General features: G+C 45.2%; 1 protein-coding gene and 1 long non-coding RNA gene across 6 annotated transcripts in view; one reads left to right on the plus strand and one right to left on the minus strand.

The window, feature by feature from the left end:
* The window catches only part of limk1a (LIM domain kinase 1a), a 45,685-nt gene that overhangs the window by 8,613 nt on the left and 9,386 nt on the right, over positions 1 to 27,686 (plus strand). Inside the window, exons 1-7 of one of the 5 annotated variants that reach the window (XM_042062826.1) lie at positions 3,734 to 3,896; positions 14,207 to 14,345; positions 24,713 to 24,822; positions 25,570 to 25,767; positions 26,039 to 26,144; positions 26,800 to 26,987; positions 27,219 to 27,405. In XM_042062826.1, coding sequence (XP_041918760.1) covers positions 3,871 to 3,896; positions 14,207 to 14,345; positions 24,713 to 24,822; positions 25,570 to 25,767; positions 26,039 to 26,144; positions 26,800 to 26,987; positions 27,219 to 27,405 — 954 coding nt within the window. In that variant the 5' untranslated portion in view covers positions 3,734 to 3,870. Of the gene's footprint in view, positions 1 to 3,733; positions 3,897 to 4,067; positions 4,507 to 10,610; positions 10,816 to 14,206; positions 14,346 to 19,905; positions 20,159 to 24,712; positions 24,823 to 25,569; positions 25,768 to 26,038; positions 26,145 to 26,799; positions 26,988 to 27,218; positions 27,406 to 27,686 lie in introns of those variants that run through there. The other 4 variants (XM_042062824.1, XM_042062825.1, XM_042062823.1 and 1 more) reach the window with 4 other exon arrangements.
* Positions 1,659 to 12,144, minus strand: LOC121683273. Its single transcript, XR_006022723.1, has 3 exons — positions 11,949 to 12,144; positions 5,666 to 5,742; positions 1,659 to 1,919 (listed from the first exon to the last, which is right to left on the minus strand). It is a non-coding gene; the product is annotated as an uncharacterized LOC121683273 (long non-coding RNA).

Here is a 27,686-nt window from a genome sequence, read left to right on the forward strand (position 1 = left end):
TACCTTGTTGAAAGGGTCTATAAACACCATAATGGAATGTGATGTTGGAATCTTCTTGGTGGCAATGCTCTTTTCCCTAGAACTTCCGCCCACTTCCTTTACACGTGTTTATAAATATTGTGTTTATGTAATCGCTTCCCTTGCGCTTCCCCTCGCTCTATCATTCCCGAAACATCCCCTTGGATGAATAATGTAGGACACTTCATTTTTCTGTGTGTTTGTATTCAAGATCCTCCTCATATCACTTTAATGCTTCATAACCCCATTTCCCATCCAAACCAGTCTCTCACAGAATGATAGAGACTTGGCAGTCTGGTCTCTCTGTAGTCTGGGTCTGACTCGTGGCAGTCCCTTATGGGATTGTCAGTCTCCAGCACTGGTTTCTGCGATTGCCTTCATTTTTATTGCTAAATCTGCAAATGGGTTTCTCCGGCCATGGGAAATTGGCACGGAGCTTAAAGCTGCATTAGCGGCCGGCCCGCGCTTAGCTGCTGCGGCTCCTAGAGTTTGGCGAGGGCATGTGGGTCATGTGTGCGGGGGACTCGGATGAGAGCGTGCGGAGCGCGGCGTGGAGCGCGTGTCAGTGACGAGTGCAGATGGAGCGAAGATGGAAATCTCTCACATCTGTCACTCTTACACGCTTTGTGTGTGTGTGTGTGTGTGTGTGTGTGTGGGTGGGTGTGGGGGGGAGGGGGGGGTGTATAGAAAATTAGAAATTAGGTCGCCCTCAGCCCATATCCCAGGGTAATACACACCTGACTGCTGCTGTAACCTGTGTAAGGTGACCCACTAACGTGTGTTACCCGTTGCCATTGATGACATTGTGGTTGTGGGTCTGTCATGTGGGTCTGTCATAGGACAAACATCATCTCTGGGTTTGGTGCTTGTCTCTTTAACCAGAGTGCACACATGACAACGCTGTGCATGACCTGTATGATTTGGGTATTAAAACCAGAATGACGCCGCGTGGATGTATTGCAGATGCCACATTTGTTTAACGGTTCAACTTTAACCCTTATGAATTCCTGAGGGGGATTGTCATAGAGGGATTTAAGACAGTGTTTCTTATCCTGAAACACTATTTGCCTGCACGCCAAAGTGAAAGAGCAGGGATTTCGTCTTGAACAGGGGAATAGTGTGTGTGTGTGTGTGTGTGTGTGTGGTTGTGTGTGTGAGTCTGGTGTGTATGTGTGTATGTGGTTGTGTGCATGCATGTGTATGTGTGTGTGTGTGTGTGTGTGTGTGTGTGTGTGTATGTATGTGTGTGTGTGTGTGTGTGTGTGTATGCATGTATGTGTGTGTATGTGTGTGTGTGTGTGTGTGTGTGTGTGTGTGTATGCATGTATGTATGTGTGTGTATATTGTGTGTGAGTGTGTATGTGTGTGTGTGTTTGTGTGTGTGTGTGTGTGTGCATGTATGTATGTGTGTGTGTGAGTGTGTATGTGTGTGTGTGTGTGTGTGAGTGTGTGTGTGTGTGTGTATGCATGTATGTATGTGTGTGTGTGTGTGTGTGTATTGTGTGTGAGTGTGTGTGTGTGTGTATTGTGCGTGAGTGTGTATGTGTGTGTGTGTCTGTGTGTGTATGTGTGTGTGTGTGTGTGTATTGTGTGTGAGTGTGTATGTGGGTGTGTGGGTGTCTGAGCAGTTTTATTTTCAGCCCATGTTGTGAAAGTACATACAGAGGAACAGAGCAGTTTATTTGAAGGGCTAACAGAACAGATGTCCCCCTGGGAGAGGAGCCGTACGATGGGCCACAGGGAACTCAAGCAGAGCTTTAACTTCATGGGAAAGTGGAGCCGCGTTGGCTGACCGAGGGGTCCGGTCCAGCTCCAGCAGTCCCCTGACTCTGAGCGCAGTTTTTCCTCTCTCAGTGCGCCACGTGAGGGTGTAGCTAGCATCGTGGCCGAATTGTTTCCTCCTGATGAAAGGACAAGTGCGGAATGAAAGCTAGATGAGACATGAAAGGAAAGCTAGATCAACACAGAAGAAACAAATCCAAACTCTTGTGGGTGACCTCACACTTTAAGAAAAACATTACATCAGTTAGGACAACCATAACGGCATGATGTGTTCTGTGACCGAACAAAAGAAGTTAATCGTAAGCGTCAAGCATTCCCACTAATCTGTTTTTGGTTATTACAGATCTTGTTACTCACAGTTAATTACTGACATCTAATTACAGACAACATATTACAACAACATGTGAATACCTAGTCTGGCTTGTCATCAGTGTTGTGCAATTTTATAGAGCTAGAGGGCTTGTTCTAGGTTTATACTTATTTCACTATGTTTGTGAATAGATATGATTACTGGCTTTATTTTTTCTATGATACAACTTTGTTAGATCTTATTTCTGCAATTTATTGCAGCATATGTGTGCATCTTATTTGGAAGAGTACTAATTACACACAAGTATATTCTTTTAAAAAAGAAAGTATTTAAGAGGAGGTTGTTGCTTGCTGCCATAACTAAAGGATCTTGAGCAAGGAAGAAATATTCCACCATTCCACTGATACACTAAACACCTCAGCACTGAAGCACTGTGTAAGTACTCCCGAGTGAAGAAGTAAGAGGTTTGTGAATGCATGGCCGCTTATTTTTATCACAAAAGTTTAGTTTGAAAAACAGAGCTCTTCCTCTCCGAGGCTAGTTTGGTTCGTTGGACATGATGTGCCTTTGCCTGCATAGTTTCCAGGACTGGAGTCCTGGGGGAGTCCAAATGTGACAGCAGGCCATGTTGTGTCAGCACATAAGCAGTGTTGCAGGTTAGAACCTAGCACACAAGCACGCACAGGCACACACACACACACACACACACACACACACACACACACACACACACACAGGCAATCTGAAGGGAAGAAAAATCTGTTTTGCTTTTCAAGGACATAGTGGACAATTCTTTTGTTGGTGTTTAAATGATGCCTCTGTGAAACAGATGCCCTCGCTCCTCGGTCGACTTTAACGACCACGATTTCTCCCTGTTGAATGAAACAGTGCTATTTTTGGAGACATCTGACAAAACCATTCCAAACCTAGATGCTTCACTTTTTGCTATCTAGGACGGCGAGCTTGTGCATGTGAGAGCATCCTTCTGAGTGGGCAGTTTAATATCTTGGAGACTTGACCAGGCCTTAGTGCAGAGCTGTTACAAGCGGAAAGCTGTGTGCACATCCAGAGTTAGACTTCTAATCTGAGAGTGAGTCAGCACCTCTCACTGCAGATGTGAAAAAAGGAACTGAACGTAACCAATAGTACCACAGTAGATTCATCACCATCATTGTGGATCATGCAGCTTTCACACATGATGTTGTCTCTAACATCCGTCCAGCCATCAACAATAACCCACTAGCTCGATGAGAATATAAGCATGATGTTTTTTTTTTGTTTGTTTGTTTTAGAGCGGCGGGATACATGTGGATGTGTTTCCATTTTAAGCAGATGAAATCAAGCGTGTAGTTTCTCATTAAAAAGCCCAGCATGTGACTGTGGGTCAATAAACTGCAAAACAAGATGTTCTGGTTGGGTTTTTTTTTTTTGTGAGTGATCCTGGTCACAAAATAAGGAATTGTGAATGAACCTAACAAGTACCATTACCCATGCGACTAAGCACGCGGACCCTGTAAAAAAAAAAAAGCCCATTGAAGAATGTGAAACCAGATTGGGGAACCGAGTGGCCTGGCATAAATGTTCCTTTCAAACACAAGCTATTTCATTTCCATTCCACTCCCAGACTAATAAGACCGCTATTCCACTCAGGCTGGAGCCTCTGCTGGCAAGCCTGCTCCGATAGCCTGCTTTAGAAGACGCTGAGGAAAGCTTAGCCTTATCCCAGCCCCTCCACTTCTCCTCGACGACGCTCTTTTGGAATGGACATGCGACGCTGGCAGAAAAGGTAGGCAGGGCTACAAAAGCTGGGAAAACTAGTCGCGGCATGTCCGAAGGCCTTTTAGTTATGTGTGTTATGTGAGTTTGCACGCATGTGTTTGTTTGTGTGTCTATGTGTGTGTTTGTGTGGGTTTGTGCCATTATCAGACAAGGTAGAAAAGGAAGTGTGTTCTCACGAGCTGTGCAGCTTTGATAAAGTAGGAGCGCCACCCTCTTCCACTGTAGCAAGGGGGCCCCCACTGGGTGCAGGGGACAGACGGGAAAGGGCTTGTGTCAGGGGTCAGGGCTGCTCCCAAGGAAGCCCATGAGCTAGCCCAGAACAGGAAATAGTAGAGCAAAGAAAAAAAAAGATTGTTAGCAGCTGCAGCGAGAGTCTGTGTGTGTGTGTGAGAGAGAGAGAGGGAGAAGGAAAGCAAGAGAAGAAGAAGCAGCATCCATTTAGTAGGTAGCGACATACTGTAGGGCTACATTTAACTGCGCTGGTGGTTTTTGGTGGAGGCTAGACTGGTGAACTTCGACATGAACCTGCTTCCTGAATGTCACAAGAAGGGCTCCACGCTACATGGAGAGATGTCACGAAGAGATCAGCGCTACCGCAGTCGTTTGAGGGGGACAAAGTAAGTCTTTCTGGCTCTTTCCTCAGGGGAAAGGGGAGTGAATGGAAATGGGGAGGCAGAGTTAAATGGGTTCAGACATCACGGCAAGAGGACATTAGAACTGCTCGTTTGCTTCTTTTGTGGCATTTAACTACTAGTGAGAGTGGACTCATCAGAATATGTATTAGTCTTGACTTACAGCTAGAAGTATAAATAAAATAAATAAGTAAAAAATAACGGGTAAAAGAAAATGGCTGCTTAGTTAGTGTAGTAGTGAATCTGTATAGTATTTATAAGCTTTTGTGAGACCAGTAAAATGTCACTTCCTTTTTTTGAGCCCTTGACAAGTCTTCTGTCATGTAGCTGCAAGACAAAGGACACCATGGAAAAGTCACCTTGATGTCTGTCGTTTATTTGTCTTGGCTTCAGAGACAGGCGCTACACACCTGTTTCTCATCTCCTCCCCATCAAGGCTCTTTCATCATACTGCGGGTCAGGAGCTTGCTCGCTAAAAGAAAACATACTGTAGTTGATTATATTCTCTCACGGTTGACTTCTGGCTGGCTTTAACGTTTTGTTTACATTTTAACAAAACCATCCCTGGCGATGCTCCTGTGCATATACATGCTGTAACTTGTACTGAACACCGTGCACCACTACAGAGAAGCTCCTGTTAAAGGGGACTTTGAAGAGCCTCCATACATGAGTGGGATTAGAGCCTTTCTGAGCTCTTTTCATTTCCCTAACCTCAGAATGGCTTGTGCTGATGAGGCTGTTGTGTATCTTCCTGTGAAACGCCACCCTGATCCCAAACCTCTCACCCATCACGCAGGATTTCCTAAAGTGTGAGTGTGTTTGTTAGCGTGCACTCACAGAGCTCAGAGCCAAAGAAATTAAACATCCACCTCAGGATTAAACGTCTTCCCTTCAGCGCCACTCTGTGCTGTGCTGTGCTGTGCTGCGCTGCGCTGCGCTGTGTTGTGTTGTGTTGTGTTGTGTTGTGTTATGACGTGGTCCTCTGTCCTGTGTCTCATTTCCCATGCAACTCCACCAGATTTGCAAATTAAACCTGTTTGCGGAAGGATGTGCGGATTTGTTGGGCAGATGTTGTCCTAGGGCAACAGGAAGAAAGGGGGAAAAAAAGAGATCAAATAAAAAGGAATGAATGCTCTGCCCCTACCTAACAGATGACGCCAGAGTAGTCCAGCTCCTGAAGGTTATTAAAGGTGACAAAGCCGGTTGGCATCGCCCTCCCCTCTGCAAACAAACAAATGTAATGAGAACAACATGTTCAAAAATGCAAAGGTGGTGTGGCAGACAGAGGTTTTGCGTCAGTTTGAAAGTTTGTGATTGTTGTTTTCATGAATCATGAGTGCCTGCCCATGAAGAAGGGCTTGTTGAAATCCTTCCGGTTAAATGGCTGTTGCATCACTAGTTCCACAGTACTGAAAATTATTTTTCATCATCATGTCTCCTCGAGAAGCCATGTTTCAACATTCAAGCCTTGTGTTCGCTGGAACAGCCTGCTCTCTGGTTGTTTTTTTTTTTGTTTTTTTTTTTTTATTGGTATCCAGAGCATTACAGAAAATATTCATCATTAAAGACACCTTGCATCCTGCCCAACAACTGTACACTCATAAGACTTAGATAAGCAATACCACTCACATTAGTACAATCAAAAAAACATCTGGCCAATCTCCAGGTTATTACCCGTCACATTTCTCATGTGATTCACATACAGAAAAAGCAAACATATAGTACAAGCAAACAAAGAAGACACTTGACTGTCTTTTGATAACTTGTCCATGGCCTTCAATAAAAGGTCTGTCTGGTACCATAAACAGAACTATATACATTATAGAACTGGGAGGAATGTGTGTACTTAAATTAAGTATATACAGTAATACGTTATATAAAATCTACTCTTCTGGGAGCAATATAAAAGGTCCACTTAACCCATATGCTGTCAAAATCTTCTTGCCGGAGTTGGAGATAATATGTCAATCTTTCCATTTTGTATATATCATAAACTATGTCTATCCAGTCATCAATCAAAGGAGCCTGTTGCTTTAGCCATTTACGAGTTATGGCCTTTCTACATGCTGCTAGTAAGATGGACATACGTTTCTTGTCCTTAGCATGTATCTCTTTTGGAAAGTTACTCAAGTATAGAATGTCAAATCTAAAGGGAATAGTAACTCGGAAAACCTCTTGTAAAACCTGATGGACACTTATCCAGTAAGGGACTAGCACTGGGCAGGACCAAAATATGTGATAGTGATTTGCATTATCTTTTTGACATAGTCTCCAACAGTCTGAGTCAGTAGTGTAGTGTCGCTTTTGTTGGGGGGTTATGAAGAAACGTACAAGATTCTTCCAACAGAATTCCCGCCAGCATAGAAAACTAGTGGTTTTCCATTGTGTTTGGCAGATAATGTACCAATCCTCCTGAGAGATGACATCATTAATTTCACTATCCCATTTTTCCTTAATATACAGTGACTCTTGTGATTTCATCTGTGAGAAACAGCTGTATATGTTGGATATGATTTTAGAATTAGATTCACAGTTATAAGCAGATATGAAGATTTTCATCAACCCTTTCTCTAAATTTGCCATATCTACGTCTTTCTTAAGTGTATCAAAACAATGTCTGGAGGAATCTGTAAAAATCTTGCTGTTCAAGACCATAATCTTCCTTCATAATTTGGAAGTTCTTTAATGACCCCTTCTGTATAAGAGTACAGTAAGCAGTAACACCATTCTTTGCCCATGTCTTAAATCTTTCATCACTTAAGTTAGGGGGGAAATCACTATCAAAAGCGCACCATTTTAACAGTTTAGCTATTTTTTGTATTTTGCACCTGCTCTCTGGTTGAATGGGTCTGGCACTGAAAGGTCAGTTTGCCCTTGTCTAGTTACTCCGTCCCCAGCAGTTAGTCTGTTCAGATGACCGCGGGTCATTTATGGAAACGTTCCTTTGTGCTACAGCAGGATGCCGACATTCACTATGGAAAAGGGAACCCTGTTGATAAGACACCCAGTCCCGACTTAGACTCTGCTGATAACCGTTTTGTCTCCACACAAAACAGTGTTTTGTTGTTTGTCTCAGTACAATGTGTCTATTCACTCTTTTTTATTCTGTACAGAAATGTTGGTGTGGGGCTTTAACTCCCAAGCCTGTCGTGAGCAGAACTTGTTTTCGTGTTTTTGTTAAAAGCCAGAGTTGGCACGGATTCCGAGTTGGCAGGTACCGCGCGCCCTTTGACTGACTTGGTTCGAGTGCGCTGTGCGCATGAGATGAGAACGCCAGTGTTCCCTTCTCTCGTTTTCGCCCTCGCAGACACACAGACAGACAGAATGTTCATTGAGTCACTGAAAGCCTGGAAGGGCTTAGAGAGCACAAAGAACCTGCCAGCACGCACGCTATTCAGTCCCCGGGCCGTGGCTTCCCATACCTGGTGTGGCCTGATGCACCCCATTCTAATTCTGGAACAACAGATCTCGGGAGCAAAACAAAGCTCTCAATGCCGCCTGGCATTCCTCGGAGAATATCAACAAACAATCGCATCCTCATTCTTTGCCAGTGTGGAAAAAAAAAGCCTTCAAAGAGAGCACGGGCTCTTGCTTTTGTCACTGCCTGTTGTGGGATTGCATCGCACAGTTATGGGGCACTGGTATGTTGTGTATGCACGTGGCACCCGAGGGGTTAACTGCAGCAACCGGCGTGCTGAGCTTGCAGTAGTCGAGCCTCGCAGCCCTCTGATTGGACGGCTCTGATTTCCTGGGAGGATCTGGGTGGGGCCTCGGCCCTCGGGATGAAGTAATGGCTGTCTGCAGGAGGATGACATCATGCGCTCATTGCTATTCCATGCAGATGGAGGGGAGGAGGTGGAAGTGATGAATGCATGCTGGTATTTTTTCAACATCCCCCCCCCCCCTTCTCTCTGTGGCTTAGAGGCAGTCTTGCAGTAAACCAGGGCTTTATCTATAAAGTGGGGGGATCGGAGGGGGGACCCAACTGGCAAGCGATTTGGCCAGTTGGGGCCTCTGGTTGCCTCGGCTGGTCTTTTGTCTACACCCCCCCCCCCCCCCCCCCTCTGGCTCGCTGTGTGGACATGCTCAGATCAGTGCTGGGAACCCCCCAGCACCCCCAACAATCCTTGTGTCTGTTTTTGTATGGCGCTCTGAGAATGTGGTGCTCGCAAATTCTTCAGGGGTGGGTAAGGGGGGGTGGGGGGGTGGAGGGGATCACTGCTGAGGGGGGTGGAGGGGATCACTGCTGAGGGATGTCCCTCTCTGTTTTTCTGTCATATTTTGTTATGTAGTTGATTCTCACAGTGCTGTTTTAGGCACACCACCAAGTAGTCGCATTACCACAGAATCACATGTCGGAGGCGGATTTTTAGCCAGTTCAGTATCTCATCCTCACAGGCCACGGCAGGCCTGAGAGTGCAAGCTGATATGAGGAGTAAAATTAGATTTCCGATGGAGAGCTCACAACATCGACCTCTCTGTTAATTCAGTAGTCTTGTTAGAGGAAAATTGCATTTTGGCTGTAGCCAGGCTTCAACAATGAGGTCTGGTTCAAGAGTGCTGCTGTTGCACACGAAAATGAAATTCAGCTCACTTGCGCACTGACATAGCGGTCACGTCTGGTTAACTGGAGACAGAGTTGTTTTAGCGAGTAATGGAAGTAAGACAGGGCATTCTGTCTTTTCTTTTGCCTTTTTCATCATCTTGGTGTGCATATTATTTTGATCGGAGTGCGCAATTACAGATTTCAAACACACTAGAGTCCTTCTTGTTAGGTATACAGAAGATGTATAAAAGACTCAGTAGAAAACAGTCATTGGACTGTGGTAGTTGTTGATGTGGATTTACAAAAAATGCTGTTTTGTTTTCACTGCCGTAAAGTTGATGTGTTTGATGTGGCTAATCCTGTGCCCACGTGAACACATTGAAAGTTACTGCCTCAGCTCATAAAGAAGCCACATTACTGTGAGCTCTGTTGTCCCCCTGGGTCGTGCTAGTCATTTTGTGACTGTGTTAAAGGTGGAATGGCCCTGGCAGATGTGTCCCTGCCACCCCCCCCCATCATTCTGGGACGCTCCTGTGGTCCTAGTGCTAACTGCTGCGTCAGTGTGAGCCGCGACAGTGCAGCCCAGAGGTGTTTGGTCCCTTGCCAACTGGTGAGCCATGTGTTTGCCCCGCCCACAGGAAGCCCCCAGCATGTGGCCTGCTTCCCCTCTGTGCTCTCTCTGTCTCTCTCTCTTTCTCTCTCTATCTCTCTCTCTTTCTCTCTCTATCTCTCTCTCTCCCCTCTCTCTCCCTCTCTCTCTCCCTCTCTCTTCTCCTCTGGTTCTTCTGGAGTCTCCTTGCATGTGATGCCATCGATTGATGCCCTTGTAACACTATCAGCTTTTCCTCATCCAGTTATCACACACTTACCAGTGCGCTGTGTCTCTCAGTGGAGGAGATGGTTACATCCGCCTGTACTCTCCTATACCCCCTCCCCCATGCAATAGATCATTATCACAGTGACTGTGTGTGTGTGTGTGTGTGTGTGTGTACAGGTGTGTGTGTGTGAGAGAGAGAAAGAGAGTAGTGAATCACTTTCTGTGGTAGTGTGTGTGTCCGAGGGTTTTTAAAGAGACACCCTGTGTGCCTTGGCTCTTACGTCAGGCGTTGTGTGTCTCATCAAGGGAGGAGCTCTCAGCCAGCCATGAAATGAATGAATTTCCCTCTCAACAACTTCTGCAAAGCGCTTCGTTTCCTCTCCCTCTCCCCCTCTCGCTCTCTCACACTCTCATGCTTTCTCTATCTCCCTCTATCTCTCTCTCTCTCTTTCTCTCTCTCTGTCTGTTTTGACTTTATCATCACCGTGTCCCAAAATAAACTCATCGCTGGGGCCCAAGCGCTGACAAAAACACGTCGAACAATGAATGTGGCTGAGTGAGAAAGAATGCGCTGGAGCTTGTCCCTGTCTGTCCCTCCCTCCCTCCCTCTTCCTATCTCTCTTGCTCTCTCTCTCACTCTCCCTCTTTCTCTCTCTCGCGTGGGCCGTGTTTGCCTTATCTCATACCACTGATCCAGCCGATCAGCTCCCCTCTCTACCTCCCTCTCTCCCTCTCTCGCCCGCCCGCCTGCTCTATCTATCACGCGCTCCCCTCCTCTCTAGCTCACTGGCTCTGCCTCTCTCAGTGCTCCTCTGTCTGAGGCAGTTTGTTTTAGAGGAAGGAAGCACTCCACTCATGTGATGGGAAATATCATTAATCTGTCCAGGGTTTTGAGTTGGGGAGCAGCGAGTCAGGAAGTGTCTGTGAAAAGGTATGTGTTGGCATGTGTGTGTGTTTGTGTGTGTGTGTGTGTCAAAGAGAAAGAGAAAGTTTGTTTGTGTGTAAGTTTGTTGTTTTTAGATGGTGTGGTTTTTTTCAGGTAAGTGTGTGTGTGTGTGTGCGTGTGTGTGTGTGTGTGTGTGTGTGTGTATGTGTGTGTGTGTGCGTATGTGTGTGTGTGTGTGTGTGTGTGAAGTGTGTTTTTACAAGAGGAAAGCCATGTGTCTAAGAGAGAGAGAGAGTGAATGTAAACATAATTAGGAGGTTGGGTAAGGTGTGAAAGTGAGTGAAGTGGAGGCCTTGGCCAGCTCTTGCCTCTGCTGTGAGATGTCCTGGTGGGGAGCACCAGAAGAGCAGGCAGGCAGGCAGGCGGGCAGGCGGGCAGGCCAGGGCCCTGAGGCAAGAGGAGGAGGTGATGTGGGAGCTCTGGTTCCCTCCTCACCTCTGCGGCATACCACAGGGCCCCGAGAGAACAATGCCTCATAGTGGGATGTTTTCAATCTCTCCCTCCCCACCCCCCTTAGCTGTCTATGAATACCTGTCTCTCTCCCTTCCTTTGCTCTCTCTCTCTCTCTCTCAATCTCTCTATCTTCCCCTCTCTCCCTATTGACAGCTTGGGGAAATCATTAACAGCATCTGTCTCTCTCGGCTGTCCTCTCCCTCTGTCTCCTCTGGTCAGAAAGCGGAGCCCCAGAGACCCCTCCCTGATCACACATCTCGTCAGGCCCAGCGCACCATTTCTGTGTCAGCCCCAGACAGACCTGAGTGAGAATATTATAATTGGGCCTCATCAAATAAGAATTTCAAATTTGCCCTTAGCCCGTAATGTATTCGTTAGTTGGTATGCAAACTGCTTTTTTTTTTTTTACTACCTCAGCTTTTGTTCGTTTTGCAGACTTGGCACATGTTATTGTATCATTCTGTGAGCTTAGCTTACCAGTTGTATGTGGTAGAATTTGGATGTTATTTTTAAACAACCTATAAACTATTTGCCTTTACCACAAAAATAACCCTTGAGTATTTATAGACAGACATCCTGTATCAGTGGAGAGCATTTGGTACATTGCATATGTTACATGTATGGTTGATGACCAACTGTTATAAAAAAGAAACAGCTGTACCTACATCGTTATTGTGTAACTGACTGCTTCAGTATTTATTCTTCCATCGATTTTGGGTCCAGTTCTCTTTTAACTCCTTCAACCGTAGTACAGTGCACAGTCAGAATCTCTTCATTTCAAACGGTAATCTGCCTAACCTTCCCCCAGAAACACGTACTGGACGTAGGTTTACACATGCCTAGACAAGCGTCCAGACACATACCGACTCACACGGTATACTTGCAACCACACTGCCAGACCATGAGTCATTAATGATTACATTTGGGCTGGATGACCCCTTTGGTCGAAAAAAGGAAGTGATACAAGTTTGTTTTTCCATTTATATCTTTAAGTCCTTGGTTAGCATGATAATGATGTGGATTATTTGTTTTTAAATACCTTTAATGATCTTAGCAAAATATTCTTGCTTGAAAATGATCACTCAAAAAGAGGTTAATCAATTTTTCCGTGGAGCAATTTTCTCTTGTGTTTAATCTCTGTCAAAACTCGGCTGCAACATTTTTGGAGATTTTCCTACAGGAGGATTAAATTAAAGAGGAGCTTTGCCAGCTGTCTAGAAATGCTCCAATTTGAGCTTTGATCTCTTGTGTCAGTCTTTTTTCCTTTTCTTTTTTTCTGCTGATGGCGGGTGACGGCAGCAGCCTCTGATGAACTTGAATGGCTCTCGCCATGTGGTGGAGCTTGTCCTTAAGATGCCCTTGGCCCATTTCCTCCTAGCCTCCTGAAGCAAATCAGGTTGTCATGGCGCATGGAAGCGTAACCCTCCTCCCCTCCCCCCATCCTCCAGCCAGCTCCCAATAGCTCTTTTCCCTGAACCCCTGCGAGGAGATTAAAGCCTTACGCCTCTAATGAATGCAGTATAAGAAATATAGAGAGTATGATGTAGGCCCTAGTCTTCCCCACACACACACCCCCCAAAAAAAGGATTTATCCCTTTTGTCCCCCTACAGAAGAACCGTACCAACGATCCTTGATTACCGCTTCAGCCCTCTCTGACCGTAGGTTGTCTTCTCGTTTGCGGGAAACTAGGTTCAGAGGGCGGCATATTCTGTCATGACCGTTTAGCATCCCCCCATATACATACATACATGTACAGACACGCGCACACACACACACCCACACACACACACACACACACACACACACACACACACAGACACACACACACACACACACACACACACAGACACACAGACACACACACACACAGACACACACACACACAGACACACACACACACACACACACACGCACACACACACACGCGCACACACACACACACACACACACACACACAGACACACACACACACACACACACACACACACACTTACACACACACACGCACACGTGTCCCAGTGAGCTGGTCACTGTAGAGCCCAGTGGGGGGCAGCAGATGGAGATTGATGGCCCCAGTCTCCCTCAGGCCTCATGTTATCGACCTGTCCAGGCCGCGTTGGAACAGGAAGGCCAAGCAGTCGGGTCCAGCCTTGTATTTTATGAGAATCAGGTAGTAAAGGCTATAGAGGGCCTTTTGTTATGCGAGCAGCAGCTCCCTTTCAAGGGTCAACCTGATCGATCAACCTCACTGACATAAACATCTTACTGACAAGCATCATTCCTTCAATTGTTGCTTTGCAAGTGAAGAACTTGAGGCAATTGTTTCAGTCTAGTATAAATCACATGTACTGTTTAGTATGGGAGGGTATGTGGAAATGCTGGCGTGTCTGTTGTACAGAGGAGCCTGGTTGCCTCCTTCCCTTGCTAAGGGTCAGTTTGCAGTATACTGTGACAGCACATGCATCAGGCCTTAATGGAAGTGGGTTGGCTGGCTCCCCCTTGCTTCCACTCTTTCATCACCTCTACCCTTCGATTCCCATCGGTTCTTTCGTCAGCTGATCTATATCCGCATCAGTCAGCAGATGGAACATCACTGCCTTACTTTCACTGTTTTATTTACCTTATACAGTATCCTCTTAGTGATGGTGCATGCTCCAACTGGATTTGGTTTCAGCCTGTTTATTTACTTTTCAAAACCAGGTGTGCAAAATGCAAGGTATTTGAGGTGTGTCACTGTTGTCGATGTTAACTGATTCTGCCCTTTAAAAGCTCTATGGAGAACAATGCCTTAAAGCGCTTTGACGGGTGTGCATCGTCAAGATGCCAGTCATAGCACTCCATGGGACCTCATTCTTCCCAGGGCTTGTAGTTAATCATGCGTAATCACCGCCTTGGTTTCTGTCACCTGTTTTTCCCACACAGGTGTTGTGAATGCAGCACCTCCCTGTCCCATTGGTACTACGAGAAGGATGGGCGGCTCTTCTGCAAGAAGGACTACTGGGCCAAGTTCGGCGAGCTGTGTCACGGATGCACGGAGCCCATCACCACTGGCCTGATCATGGTGAGTACGGAAACCGGACTCTCTGACCGTCTCCTTGGCGCTCTCTCCATGTCTGTCCTCACTCCGCACTCCTCTCTCTCTCTCTCTCTCTCGCTCTCTCTCTGTCTCTCTGTCTCTCACTCTTTCTCTGTCTCAATCTCTCTCTCTCTCACACAAGACACAAGCCTCCCATTTCACACAACAGCTCCAGTTACACAGGCTGACAATGTGGTATTCATACAATTACTGGTGGCCTTTCACATGCGTGGAAAGGACTTCCATGAATTAAACAGCACACCACTGTTATCTGGCTGGTGATCATAAAAGAGATAGTATGTATAATTGAACAACAGTGGAGAGAGCTTGTGTTGATAAGGGAAAGTAAAGGGACTGAGAGTGATATATATGTTACATGCTTTAGCTTGGGTACATAGTCATGGTAGCCAATGTCATTGCAATGAATGTGTCTCAATAATTAGCTTAGTTTTCAGTTGCTGTAATACCACACAACAGCGTCAATGTCCCTGTTTATTTTTTTGCGTTTACAGTGGATGCTTGTTTTTATGACTTACTTGAGGCCGCTGGAGCTCGTCAGTAAATTCTTCATTAATGAAGAAGGGAGGGAGGGAAAGTGAGGAGACATTTGGTAGCTTTGGCGAGCTGTGCCAACTGCTCTTGGAGGTGATTCAAATCTCGAGGAGTTGAAAAGCTGCCCTCGTTTGCTTGCAAAAGCAAAAAAAAAACCTGAAACAGGGAGGCAAGCATTCGTAGCATCCTTGATAAGAACCCGAGTTTCATGCAGAATCATGCGGTACTTTGACAGTACATTAACTTTATGGACTCTGGGTTTCTATACAGGAGCTGGGTCAAATCTGTCTTAATAACATTCTTAGTTGTACTCTCTGTCTCATTCCCAATCTCACCATTTTCCGAATGAATAAATGTGAATGTTAAATGACGCTTAAATAATTCACCTTAACGTGTCTGCCACTGAATTGCATTACTTGGCTATTAATGGCCCTTGGCTAGATAGGCAAGTAGAATCACATCATTATTCTCTCCTGCACATCTGTGCTGGGAGGGAGGGACGACTAAGACTCTCCTCCACTCACTCTCATCATCACAGCCTAATTGTCTGTGCTAGTCGTGGAGCTGTGAATCAGTAGTAGATTGCTTGAATCATGCCAGCGGGAGCTGAATAGAGAATGTGGTGTTGTGGGGAGGGGTCGATGAGAACTCAGGGTTCAGATAAAGGTGAGATTCTTTCGGAGTGTGCAGCGAGTCCTCTTTGTCGGTAAGGACACACCCATGACCTGTTGGAATGTGCAGCATGTACTGAAAGGGCCACCAAAACATGACAGATATTTTCATTGACTTTCACCTCCAGCCTTTTATTTTCTAATGCTAAAGCTCTTTTTATGTAAAGTGGTATTCTATTTTGATTTGAATGACCTGCAAAAGACCAGTGGTCATTTTCTGTATATTTTGTTTGGTTCCACTTCGTCTTTACAGTATTTTTGTTTTGTCTAGACTTTGCGGTGCCAGACCCTGACCTGACTTTTTTTTGTCGTTAGTCAAGTAGCTTGTCATCCTGTGCTTTTACATGGATCAAGCTCTGCTTCAAGCATACTTTGAGATTAAAGACGTAACAGAACAGCAGGACAACAATTAGAGACATTAAATTCAAATTTAACTATGAATGCTGTTACGTCTGAATGTTAAAATGTCTAGGGGCATTTGGCTGCGTAACTAGTTGAAGGAGAAAAGGAGGAGAAAAGTAAACATTAAACAAGGAAATAAATGATTGAGATTACCGGTTTATTGATAAATTAAAATAAAAGTTCAAACGGACAAAGCTAAAGTATGAAGAAGGCTAGGCCTAAGTCCTATTAATAGTAACATGCAAACACATAAGCATGCAAACACTGGGAGTAGTTTTGCCAAACCTGGCACACCCTTGCCAAACCAGACCAGTATTTTGCTACATCGTAGCCACTCTCCCCACTGGGAGTAATTGCCACACTTGGCGCACACTACCACTGTAGTACTTTTAAAATGAGCAGGTCCAGATCACCCAGCAAGACAACAGCTCAGGACAAGACTCAACATAAAACATACACACACTACACACAGCCATCCACGGCTCTCACACAACTGTGGATGCTGGTGGGCACTAAGGCATTGAACTAACACCATCTTGGGTCTTTTAAGGGCTGTCCAATCAACCCCACCTAGGAACTCCCTTTCCAGCAATTAGCAGTAGGTGGGACCTAAACAAGGCAAAGGCCACACAGACGGCTGGAACACACTAGAGCTGTAACGCCCCTTCCCATATAAGTGAACGTGGAACGTTTGCAATTAACACAGAAGGCTGTAACAATCCATGACTGTACCTATACGGCCTGTGTGTGTGTGTGTGTGTGTGTGTGTGTTGTGTGTGTGTGTGTGTGTGTGTGTGTGTGTGTGTATGCAGTCTTTTCTACTGTTGTGGTAAGTAGATCTCTCTCTCATTCCCCTGACTCTCTAGTCTGCTCGTTGTCAGAGAGCATGTCTCAGAGAGCTGGCCATGTGAACTACTGCCATACAGCCTCCTCTCCAAAGTGCAATCCCAATAATTAAAGCGCTCCTGTTCCAGACTAAGTGAATTAAAGATGTCAGCGCTGGGCCTGTCTCCGTAGCATCCTGTGCTCTACAGTAGGTCAGATTTATCAGACGCTGTAGGGGTTGATTGACAGTCACTGTGAAGTAAATTGGAGACGGGCATGCAATCCCATTATTGGAGCAATAGCACTCTATCAGGCCTCAGCGTTAGGTGAAGGTCAGCTTCCCACTGGATGATGCAGCAGGCGAAGATATGTGCTGCTGTGAAATTCCATTCTGCTGCCTCTGCTGGCATCTTTGCAAGGGAAACGGGCGGCTAAATTTAGGGACCGTTTTTGCAACCTTGAAAGAATGTTGGGCTGGGAGGCTGAGGTTGTGTTTGGCTTATTTACTTGATGTTATGCAATTTAGTGGTAGGATATTTCATGAAGGTTTATTATGCAAGAATAGTGGGCTTCATGAGATGCAGTTCCTGATGGTTGTGCTGCACCTAAATGCAGGTGTCAGCAGAGGTCACTGTAAATGACCTAAAGACAGGGGTAAGCCTGACTTTCATCATCTTTGGTCTCTGTCCCAGGATCAGTATGAACTAATGCGGCCCCAATGAATGGTTTATGATGTAATGTTATCATATTCTGTTTTTTTTTTTGACAGCGATTCAAATTTGAGCAACAAACCCCTTCCAATTCCTCCACCGCTGCATTTGATGATCTCATTTGGGTCACCTCAATTGGTTTGGCTTTGGTTGGTTTTCTTTAAACCAATTCATCCAGTACAGTGATATGGAGACACCAGTACAGTGATATGGAGAAAGCAGAAGGATGAGTCAGGTCACGGGGAAAGCACCACAGTGGTGCAACCACTGACTGTTATATCGAGGTGGGGTTTTTAGTTGAATTTTCAGGCGTTCAGAGTGTTTATGTTTATGTCTGGGACTGAGGGTTGGCCTGTCACAACTGTGTAACTGATTGCTCTTTGCATTGCCTAACCGAGAGTCTCATGTTTGGTCCTCCAGTCGCCCACATCTCTGGAAAGTTTTTGACTTGGGTGGGTAAATAATGTATGACTTGAAGTAGACCCACTCATGTCATCTTTGTTTGATCTGGGAAATTGACTCCCTTTAGAAAGAAAATAAATGTACGTTTAGAATAAATATGTTTACACTATGACTATGGTGAAGGTACTATTGTGAAATTCCAGCAGGTTTTTACTGGTTTATTCACTTTTTGAGAAATACAGATAAATATTATCGCTGATAGATTGGCTCTTTTCCTTTACCTACTGTATTAACATGCGAACATTGAGCTGGATCAGTGTGATTAATTGACTGGACGCCCCAAGGTGTCGTTTCACGTAAACCTTGCGTGTTCCTTTTTGGAAACTACCTAAAACTGTCATTTTGTTTTGCTTCTCCTTTGAGATGTAGAGACGGGGACTTCTCTTTCTTTGTCTAAATTAGTTTGAGCTGGTTTGTTGACTCCTATACATGTTTTGAACTCCTCACAACGGCGTGTGACTGATCAGTCCGGAGGGGATTCTCAAGTCATGTTCAGAATTGACTCTATGACTATGATCCATGCGTTCCATGTGTAAGCCATATCTATCCATATGATCAGATTGTATGCACTGTTTGGTTCAGACTTCAGTGAGTCACATGGTTGTACAGATGAATTCAGCATGAATGTCTGATAAGGCTAGCATCAGTCAGTAGACATGTTCATCCCAGTCAGAGGCCTTGAAGTAGAAGAGGCATCTGTTTTATAAAACTGGCTCTAATCTCCAAAGCAATTACACATGTCACAGCACGGTATTCTAGTCGGCCTTTGGTAGTCGACATCGCTCGCTGGTGAGGCAGTGACTCAGCTCAGTCGTCGCCTCGGATGATAAAGCTGTCTCGTCACATCCAGGCTATTTGACCATGCACCAGTGGACCCGTTTTTCTGCCAGCCTCCCTCCCTCTCCCTCTCCATCCATGCTTCTCCGAGTTGTGTGTGTGTGTGTGTGTGTGTGTGTGTGTGTGTGTGTGTGTGTGTGTGTGTGTGTGTGTGTGTGTGTGTGTGTGTGTGTGTGCACGCGCGTGCCCTGTTTGTGAAAAGGCTGGCAGGCTGCGTTGCGGACATCCCTCCTGACTCTATTAATATCTGCAAAGTCAGATGGCTGCTTGCAGCTGCTGGCTTGGGCCTGGCCGGTGGTCTGGTCGTGGAGGGAGGGGCTCGGACAGCCAGCTGGAACCTATTGATTAGCATCCCCCAGCCTCTCTCACAAGGGATGCTACTGTGCGCCTCCCGCAATACATACAGTACAGGAACCGCTGCAGCTCTGCGGGGTTACTACTTGCATTCATGCATTTTTAGATTCATGCATTTTAGATTAAAACATTTTTTTTTAATTAGATTTTTTTTTTTATTTGCTGTTTTATTTTTTTATTTATGTACTTAAAACAATCCTTGTGATAACAAAAACATGTATGAATGAAAGGAATTCAAGTTGTGGGTATCTGTATCTGTAAGGATCAATAGTCACTGTTGAATATTCACGGAACATTGATCCTTTCCCCTCTTCTGAATTGTTATGCTTTTGTCTTCAGGCTGTAGACTATCAGTCATTGAGGGTGGTATGTGTCAATAGCACTACATTATAATTACTAAAGAACTCTGTAGTTAAAACTGGGCTGTGTGTGAGAGGAAGGGAGGGGGGTTATGGGGGAGATGGTCTGTGTGCTGTGTCTGGGTTAGTTGCAGTAAGTGGAGTGGGGGTTGGGGAAGATAAAGAGAGGGAGAGAGAGAGAGAGAGAGAGAGAGAGAGGGAGAGAGAGAGAGAGAGAGACTGCAGGCAGACAGGCACAAGGGAGGGCTGAGCAGGAAGTGATGAGGTCACACAGAGAGAGAGGGAGAGAGAGCGAGAGAAAGGAGGAGGAAGGGAGGGAGCGAGAGAGAGAGGGGAGTGTGTGCTGTGGAGGGAGGGGGAGCGCAGTGACACCGTTTCAGAGATGAGCTCAGCGTCGGGGGCGTGGGCAGGCAAGGAAGCGGCAGCACACGCAGCACAGCACTTCTCCCGGCAAGCCGACGACTCCTGTTTTGTTGTTGACAGCATCGCCGTGACGCTCGTTCGCTTGGCGATGAACTAAGAGACGCATGGTCAAGTCGCGCGGAGGTTCACTAGCCAGTGCCATGGTGGGAGAGTTGTTTTACTGGGGATCCTGCTGCTTGAGGTTGTGGAACAGGGACAAGAAGGTAAGGGGGGCTGGGAGGCTGTCGACGCTCGGCAAGGGGCTGGGTGGCTGTTACAGTGGATGGATGGCACCTCGCATTTCCTCTTTTTCATCCTCCGTGCTGTGAGGTGCCCTGATGCCTGTTGTATTTAAGTAGTCGTGTTTCTCTCTAAAGGCTTTTACATTTCTATTTAGAGCATTTTTGTCCTAGCCACACTAGTTTCGACCTTGTACAGTTTTAGGGCAACAACTACATGATGTGATTTAAATGTTAGCTAAAAATGGTTGACCTGAAAAAATGTCTATTTTCAATGTAGATCTCGAGATGTGTTATTTCTTTTAAGACTACTTATGAGCCATAGTTTTCACAGACATTAGTCTACTATTTGTCAGGTAGATTTTGATATGAGATAAGGCTAAGGCCACCAAATCAGAAAGGTTGTGTATCAAGGAGTTGATTGCACGCACCAGGCTTATGCTAAATCTGTATGTTTGGGTGGCTTTAAGGCTTTAAGTGGCTGAAGATTTAGCTAGGCGTTCATGTGGTCGCGTTTGTTTTTCATTCCCTATTTTGAGTGTTTTGGGCCTTGGCAGAGCTCACTCGGTCCACATGTCTAATCATGTTTGCTCTGCTGGTAGTCACTCTGCTGCAGATAGCCTGCGTGTGTGAGTGCGTCTTGCAGTGGCTCCATGTTTTTTGCAGATTCAGCTCCCGCTCGGTTTGCTATCATCATTCTTTTAAAGCACTGGCATCTGTTTTAATCCTTACGTTTAGTGTGGATTGGTTTTTCATTAGAAGTGATCTTTACTTAAAGTGGAAAGCCTAAAGGTGCAGGCAGAGGGTTAGTAATGAGTCTCTGGTGAGATTGCTGCCCGTGTTTAGACTAGTAGCCTGAGTAGAGCTCCTTTTAATGGATTGGATGGAACCTTATCTTGTTAGCACAAAACTGCAACTCTCTGTTTGCCCTGCATCTACCACTTCACACTCAAACACACACACACACACACACACACACACACACACATACTTGCAGGCACACACACACTTCACACACACACACACACACACACACACACACACACATACACACACACACACACACACACACACACACACACACACACACACATACTTGCAGGCACACACACACACACATTCACGCACACACACACACACACACACACACACACATACACACACACACACACACACACACACACACACACACACACACAGAGAAAAACACACACAGAGAAACACACACAGAAACTGTCTGGAATGCATGCACAAGTCTCCTGGTCATATTAAGGTGATTGGGAATGAGGTCAACATTCCCTTTTTAATCCCGGGGTGAAGTGATGTCATGGCCGTGTGCGCTGTGTTGTGCCGCTACCCGTGCTGCTTGGGGAGGCTTGCACACATGGAGCACATTATACCAGGAGATTGCATTATATCAGCAAAACCCCAGGCACGGCCCCAGAGTGCATTAGTCTCAGTCCAATCCCATATGGAAAAACCACTCCAATAGTTAGCTAATGAGAGAACATAATCCGGTTAATTTACAATCGCACGTGTCATATGCATTGCAACTGGTTTTGATATTCCCTGTGATTAATATGCTCTTGTCGTTTGCAGACTGCAGACAAGATTAGTTTGTCCTTTGTTAGTCTGAAGGGACGAGCCATAATTTTATCTTCCCTACTGTGTGTAGGAGTCTCCCTATTCCCATAACGCAGAAAAGGAGAGTAGACAAGATGCAACAAGGCAGACGGAAGCAGGGCCCATTGCAGAGAAAGTCATTCCTTGTGCGTCAGGAGTAGCTCCAGGAAATAGCACTAAAGGATGTCCACTTTGTTCATGATTTACATATTCCACTTCTTTCTTCTCTCTGGCACTTTCACCATTCAAATGTGGCATCATGGAATTTGGATAACCTTTCAACCACAAACCAGTTCTGTGTGCGGATGTACTGTCCCTATCCGTTCATGTTGAGTGATTCCCTCAACTAGTGATTGTGGGGATTTAAAGGAATGCCTCTGAAAGTGTTATTTGAGTCAGTTGAGTTCATTTTGCAAGGTCAATGTAAACATGTGAAAAACGCTCATGGGAGTTCGTGGGGGGTGGGAAGGTTATGGCTTCACACACTTTCTCCAGATGGAGGTCATGGGGACCCCCCGGTTCTTCGGAGAACCCCCCAGTTCCTCAGAGAACAATATGCTCTTGATTTAAGACCTGATCTCATGGTCCAGCCTTGTGCTTGATGACTAACAGACACAACACTTCACCCGTACGAATGCTGGGAGAGAGCAGCAAGCATGTAAAAAACCACAGCAGAGCTACTCATTTGGAAAATGAAAGGACTTCTTCTCTCCCTGTTATCACCCAAAGATTCCTGAGCAGGCTGAATTTCCCCTAATATTGCTATACCACAGGGGATTTTTAGCAACTCAGGGATCTGGTGTTGGGGTAGATTTGTAACTTTGTGAGGTATCAGTATTCTGTTTGTGTTTTTTGTTGTTTACCATGTGAATTTCCATGCCAATGGTATAAGCCAGCACAGAGGTCAGTTATCTACAGCTTTTTACAGGATTTGGTGAGAAATAACCAAATCTGACTGAGCAATGTGTTGTTTAATCAATCAGTAACGGTGATGGAAGCCCAAGAATGCTGTTATCTCTACTGCATTCTCCCCTCCTCATCACCTGACACCTTTCCAGCTCTCAAAGCCTTTCCCCCGGGGGCCTGTGGAAACAGTTGTTCACTCTCTGAAGTGGTTTTTGGGGAGGGGGGTGGTTGGGTAGGGAGAGCGGGGTGTGTGGGGTATGTGTAATGCTGCTCGGACGCAGTTGTTCGCTCGAGAATGGAAGAGGCGATACAGAGATGAGTGTGTCGGAGCAGCCAGGGGCTTGGTGTTGGTGGTGGTGGTGGTGGTGGTGTTGTTGGTGGTGGTGTTGGTGGTGGGCAGCAAATGGAGTGTGACAGCGTCACCTTTGTTTCCTTCCTACCAAGGACACTCCTACTGAGCCCTCACACCTGAAATGTCACCAGATGCCCACTCAGAACGTCCACACACGCACAGACACGGACACACGCAAACACACACACACACACACACACCATATGCTTCCTCTGATGGCTGAAAGGGTACTTCCATGGAATAGATTTCAGAGTCATTTCGCACTTCATGCTGGCGTGCCCCCTTGTGTGTGGTTTTAGGCCCTCTCTATGTGTCATCTTCATAGCAGGCTTATGCAAAATTCAGAATTTTAGAACTGGCCTCCATTCAATTCATGAACTGTATTGGAATTTGAATTGAATTGGCTCCGTCCCACAAGAAGTAGAATTGGAATTGGAATTGGAATGACAGGAAATGGAATTAAATTCATAGACCTCTGAAGTTCGGGGTTTGTTTGTGGACCTCCCATGCACAGGAGTCAGTGATTATACTCCTGTCTCAACATAGCTCTTTTAACATGTTATGTTATATAATCTGTTTTCACACGCTCCTCTTAACCCTGATCCTAAATGAGGGTAGTTAGCCTAAGAGCCAGGCGTGCGTGTTTATTGTGGCCTTAAATAGACATAGTTGAAATAGTTTTCATTCTTTTAAGATGCTGCTGTTATCCTACAACACGCTCAACAAGAAAGGCGGCTGCCTGCAGGACCACAGGCTAATTATGTTTATCAAAAGACACGCCAACACTTCAAAGCATCCATGTCTTTATTTTGGGTGCAGCTGCATGCTAAATCTCTCTGGGGTTTCCATGCCATTTATTAGGTCATGTTTTATCTCATGCACATGTGTATATCAAACAGATGAGGAATCAAGACAGTGTGCATTCATTTTACAGATTCAGCACTAGTTCTAGTACCAGCTTTGGTACCAATGCTTCGTTTTACGGTCTGTGAAATATCTACCAAAGTCAGTGCAGATCGTTTTAAATTATATTGATTCACAACTGATTTCATACAGCCTTGTCTGTTCTGTGGTGAAGCCGTAACATTGGAAAGCACCACTCAGTCTAACTGTTGTGAAGTCGGGATCCAGCTTGACCACATATTTGTGCGCTCTCCTTTAGTTTCCATAGAAACTCTCCTGACTTCGTCTAAATTCATGAGAGCTGGTCTGCTAGTGGTATTACTGCCTAAAGGAACAGTTCTCTACTCGAAAATATCTTGTTGTTCTTTAGTTCCATGGTAGCTATGTTGAAACCTGTTAACTGGCATTTACCTTTTTTTGATGTGAACAAAGTTCATGATGTCAGCAGTGTGTAAAATCAAGATCACTTGGGCCTTATAAGAAGGGTCTTATAGGTCATGTATGGGTCAATCATATTTGACAGGCGATAATGCTCCACCATATTTAAGCATGACATTTATTCACATTGCACAAGAACTCCCACCATTCACAACTTCACAAGTGGCTCAGTAGTTGTGACCATGTCTCATACTGTTTAACAAACACAAGGACATGACTAACCCACACACTCAATTGAACACTGAAGCCACCAGATCATTGGGGTGATTGCATGTGTGTCTTTGCTGAGTCCAGGCCTTTCTTTGGGTGTTTTGCAGGTTGCGGGAGAGCAGAAGTATCACCCCGAGTGTTTCACCTGCCTGAACTGTCGGAGTTTCATTGGAGATGGGGACACGTATGCCCTCGTGGAAAGGTCCAAGCTCTACTGGTCAGTTGTGTGGATGAAAGAGCCAAACATTGAGTTAGCTTGCAAAGAAACATATCTGAAAAAAAAAAAATTGTTGAATAAACTTGAATCCTTTACTTTGAAATCAGAAATGACCTCATGCAGCCTTCCATATTGGACAAGTGATCCATGACGATGCTATACTATACAGTGTAGTAGATCAATGATGAAAGCAGCACTTCCCCAGACAACACAGTGGCCAGAAAGAATACACATTATACCGATACAATGGCCATCAGCTTAGGCTTAGGTCATTTCCCCTTTTGCATGTAGCATCCATGTCACAGCCCTGTGTGGTCATGAAAAATAGAAATAAAATAAAAACTTCCCCCAATTCAGGGGCTAAGAGCAAACCATGGGCCTTTTACCACAAAGCCAACACGTCACATGTTAGTGTTCTTGTTACAAGAAAAAAAACACTGACATAGAATAGGCTGGCAGCAGAACCTTAATAAAAAAATACAGAAGTAGAGCCACTGACACACTGATGAGAAATGGAACCAGTTACAAAAAGGGATGTTTTGTCACCAGGTCAAGCATAGTCTTAGGTCACCCCTCCCTGTTACGTCCAAGATGCCCTCATGTTGACATCCTCATCATGATTAAGCTGTTTTTGCTGCAGTCATCTGAATGTAGAGTAGTGTCAACACATATTTAAGCTAATACTCATATGTACTATAGGCTCCCTCTCTCTTCTCACATGACCTCTCCTGTCTTCCGATTACCCAGTGGCCATTGCTACTACCAGACCATCGTCACCCCGGTGACACTCCCGGACTCACCGTGCTCGAAGATCCCCCACACAGTGACCCTTGTGTCCATCCCGGCATCCACCGATGGCAAGCGTGGCTTTTCCGTTGCCATCGACCAGAGCACCAGTCCTAATGGCTTCGGCCCTGACCACAACCCCACAGTGAGGGTGTCAGAGTGAGTATGGCCAGGGCAGTGCTGGCTCTGTCTTTGCTCAACAGGCATTTAATAGATTGTGTATTTCAATCTAGTCATTCTCAAATGTGTACTGCTCATTCTCAAAGGACTTTCAGTTTCATGCATGCTTTAGTGTATTGTATTATCAACAGAATTATGGAATTAGATTATATATTGTATATATTTTTTTATTTTTCTCTATATTGTGTATTTTTTTACACACGGTTTATATTATTTAGTGTTGCTTACCTGATTATTCTTCTCTTATTAGAGTGGACACAGAGTGCATCAGTCCTGATGTGAAGAACTCCATACATGTAGGTGACAGAATCCTTGAGATCAACGGGACGCCAATCCGGAATGTTCCTTTTGATGAGGTAAAAAAAAATATATATTTCCTTCTGTTTGGTATATGATTCGATCTATCCCTCCTTCAATTTATATTTTCTCTTTCACACACACACACACACACACACACACACACACACACACACACACACACACTCACACACACAATCACACACACAAACACACACACACACACACACACACACACGCGCACATTTTGTGCTCCAAAATAATGCAGACTATGCCTCAGGGAGTCTGTGGCTGAGACAACAAATGCCCTCATCATAAACTATTTCATTACTTTTCCTGCCGAGTCCACTTAATCCAGGAATGGACAAGCAAATTCATATGCAGACATGCTTCAGGCACAGGCCGCTCTCTATCCATTTTATACGATTCCAAAACAATTGATTTAGCTGGCTCCCAGCCTAGTCTATTTATTTAAATACATGTCTCTGACCTTTTCTTTCTTTCTTTCTTTCTTTCTTTCTTTCTTTCTTTCTTTCTTTCTTTCTTTCCTTTTCTTTCTTTCTTTCTTTCTTTCTTTCTTTTTCCCCATCCTACTCTTACTCTCCCTCTCTCCTTTCCTTTTGTCTCTATTTTCTTTTGTTTTTTCTCTCTCCTCTCTCTGCTTCTCTGTTTTTCTTTCTTTCTTTCTTTCTTTCTTTCTTTCTTTCTTCTCAGATTGACCTGCTGATCCAGGAGACAAGTCGTCTGCTGCAGCTGACCATTGAGCACGACCCCCATGACCGTGGCGGCTCGGAGGACCAGGTGGACAGGCCGAGCCCCCTGTCTCCAGTGTCCAGTCCGGTGTCCCCAATCACCCAGCCCCCCAACCAGGACGTCAACAACCTCCGCTCCCGCGTGATCACGTAAGTGCTACTGCTATTTATGCCTTTTCAGATGTTTTCTATCGATTTACTACAGTGCTAATTTCATATTGGAGTGTTGTTAAATTATGACAAAACCAGTTGGTTTTGTCATAATTTTGGTAAACCAAAACAAACTGGAAGAACTAATTAATGTCGTTCGGTGTGTTTTGAGCGTTTGTTATTGACTGAAATATGGTATCCATAACAACGCTTGTTGTTGTTCCTCCCCAGGCGCAGTTACAGCATTGACAAATCACCCTGCTCCAGCAACACCGCTTCACCCTTGTCCCAACGCAAAGACATCAACCGCTCAGAATCCCTGCGTGTGGTGTCCAATCACACGCACCGGATCTTCCGCCCCTCTGACCTCATACATGGAGAGGTCCTGGGGAAGGGCTGCTTCGGTCAAGCCATCAAGGTATTGGCTTAAAGAAAAGTCCACATTGCCACATCACCCAACATCAAATGTATCGATTTGTATTGACTCGTTTTATCAGTAGCCATTTCCATGTCACACTTTCATCTGTATATTGATTAATAAGGACCTATTTGTATCAATACTTATAATTCAGTGAACACCAATCATTCCATGTTTTTATTTCTGTGACTCGTGTCTGACTGCACATCACGATTGACAAATTTGGCTGTGAATTCTGTGTTTATAGTGTTGTGTGATCACACATTTATCATGTCCAGTAG

This window comes from Alosa sapidissima, chromosome 15, assembly GCF_018492685.1.
Source record: "Alosa sapidissima isolate fAloSap1 chromosome 15, fAloSap1.pri, whole genome shotgun sequence".
NCBI lineage: Eukaryota > Metazoa > Chordata > Actinopteri > Clupeiformes > Clupeidae > Alosa > Alosa sapidissima.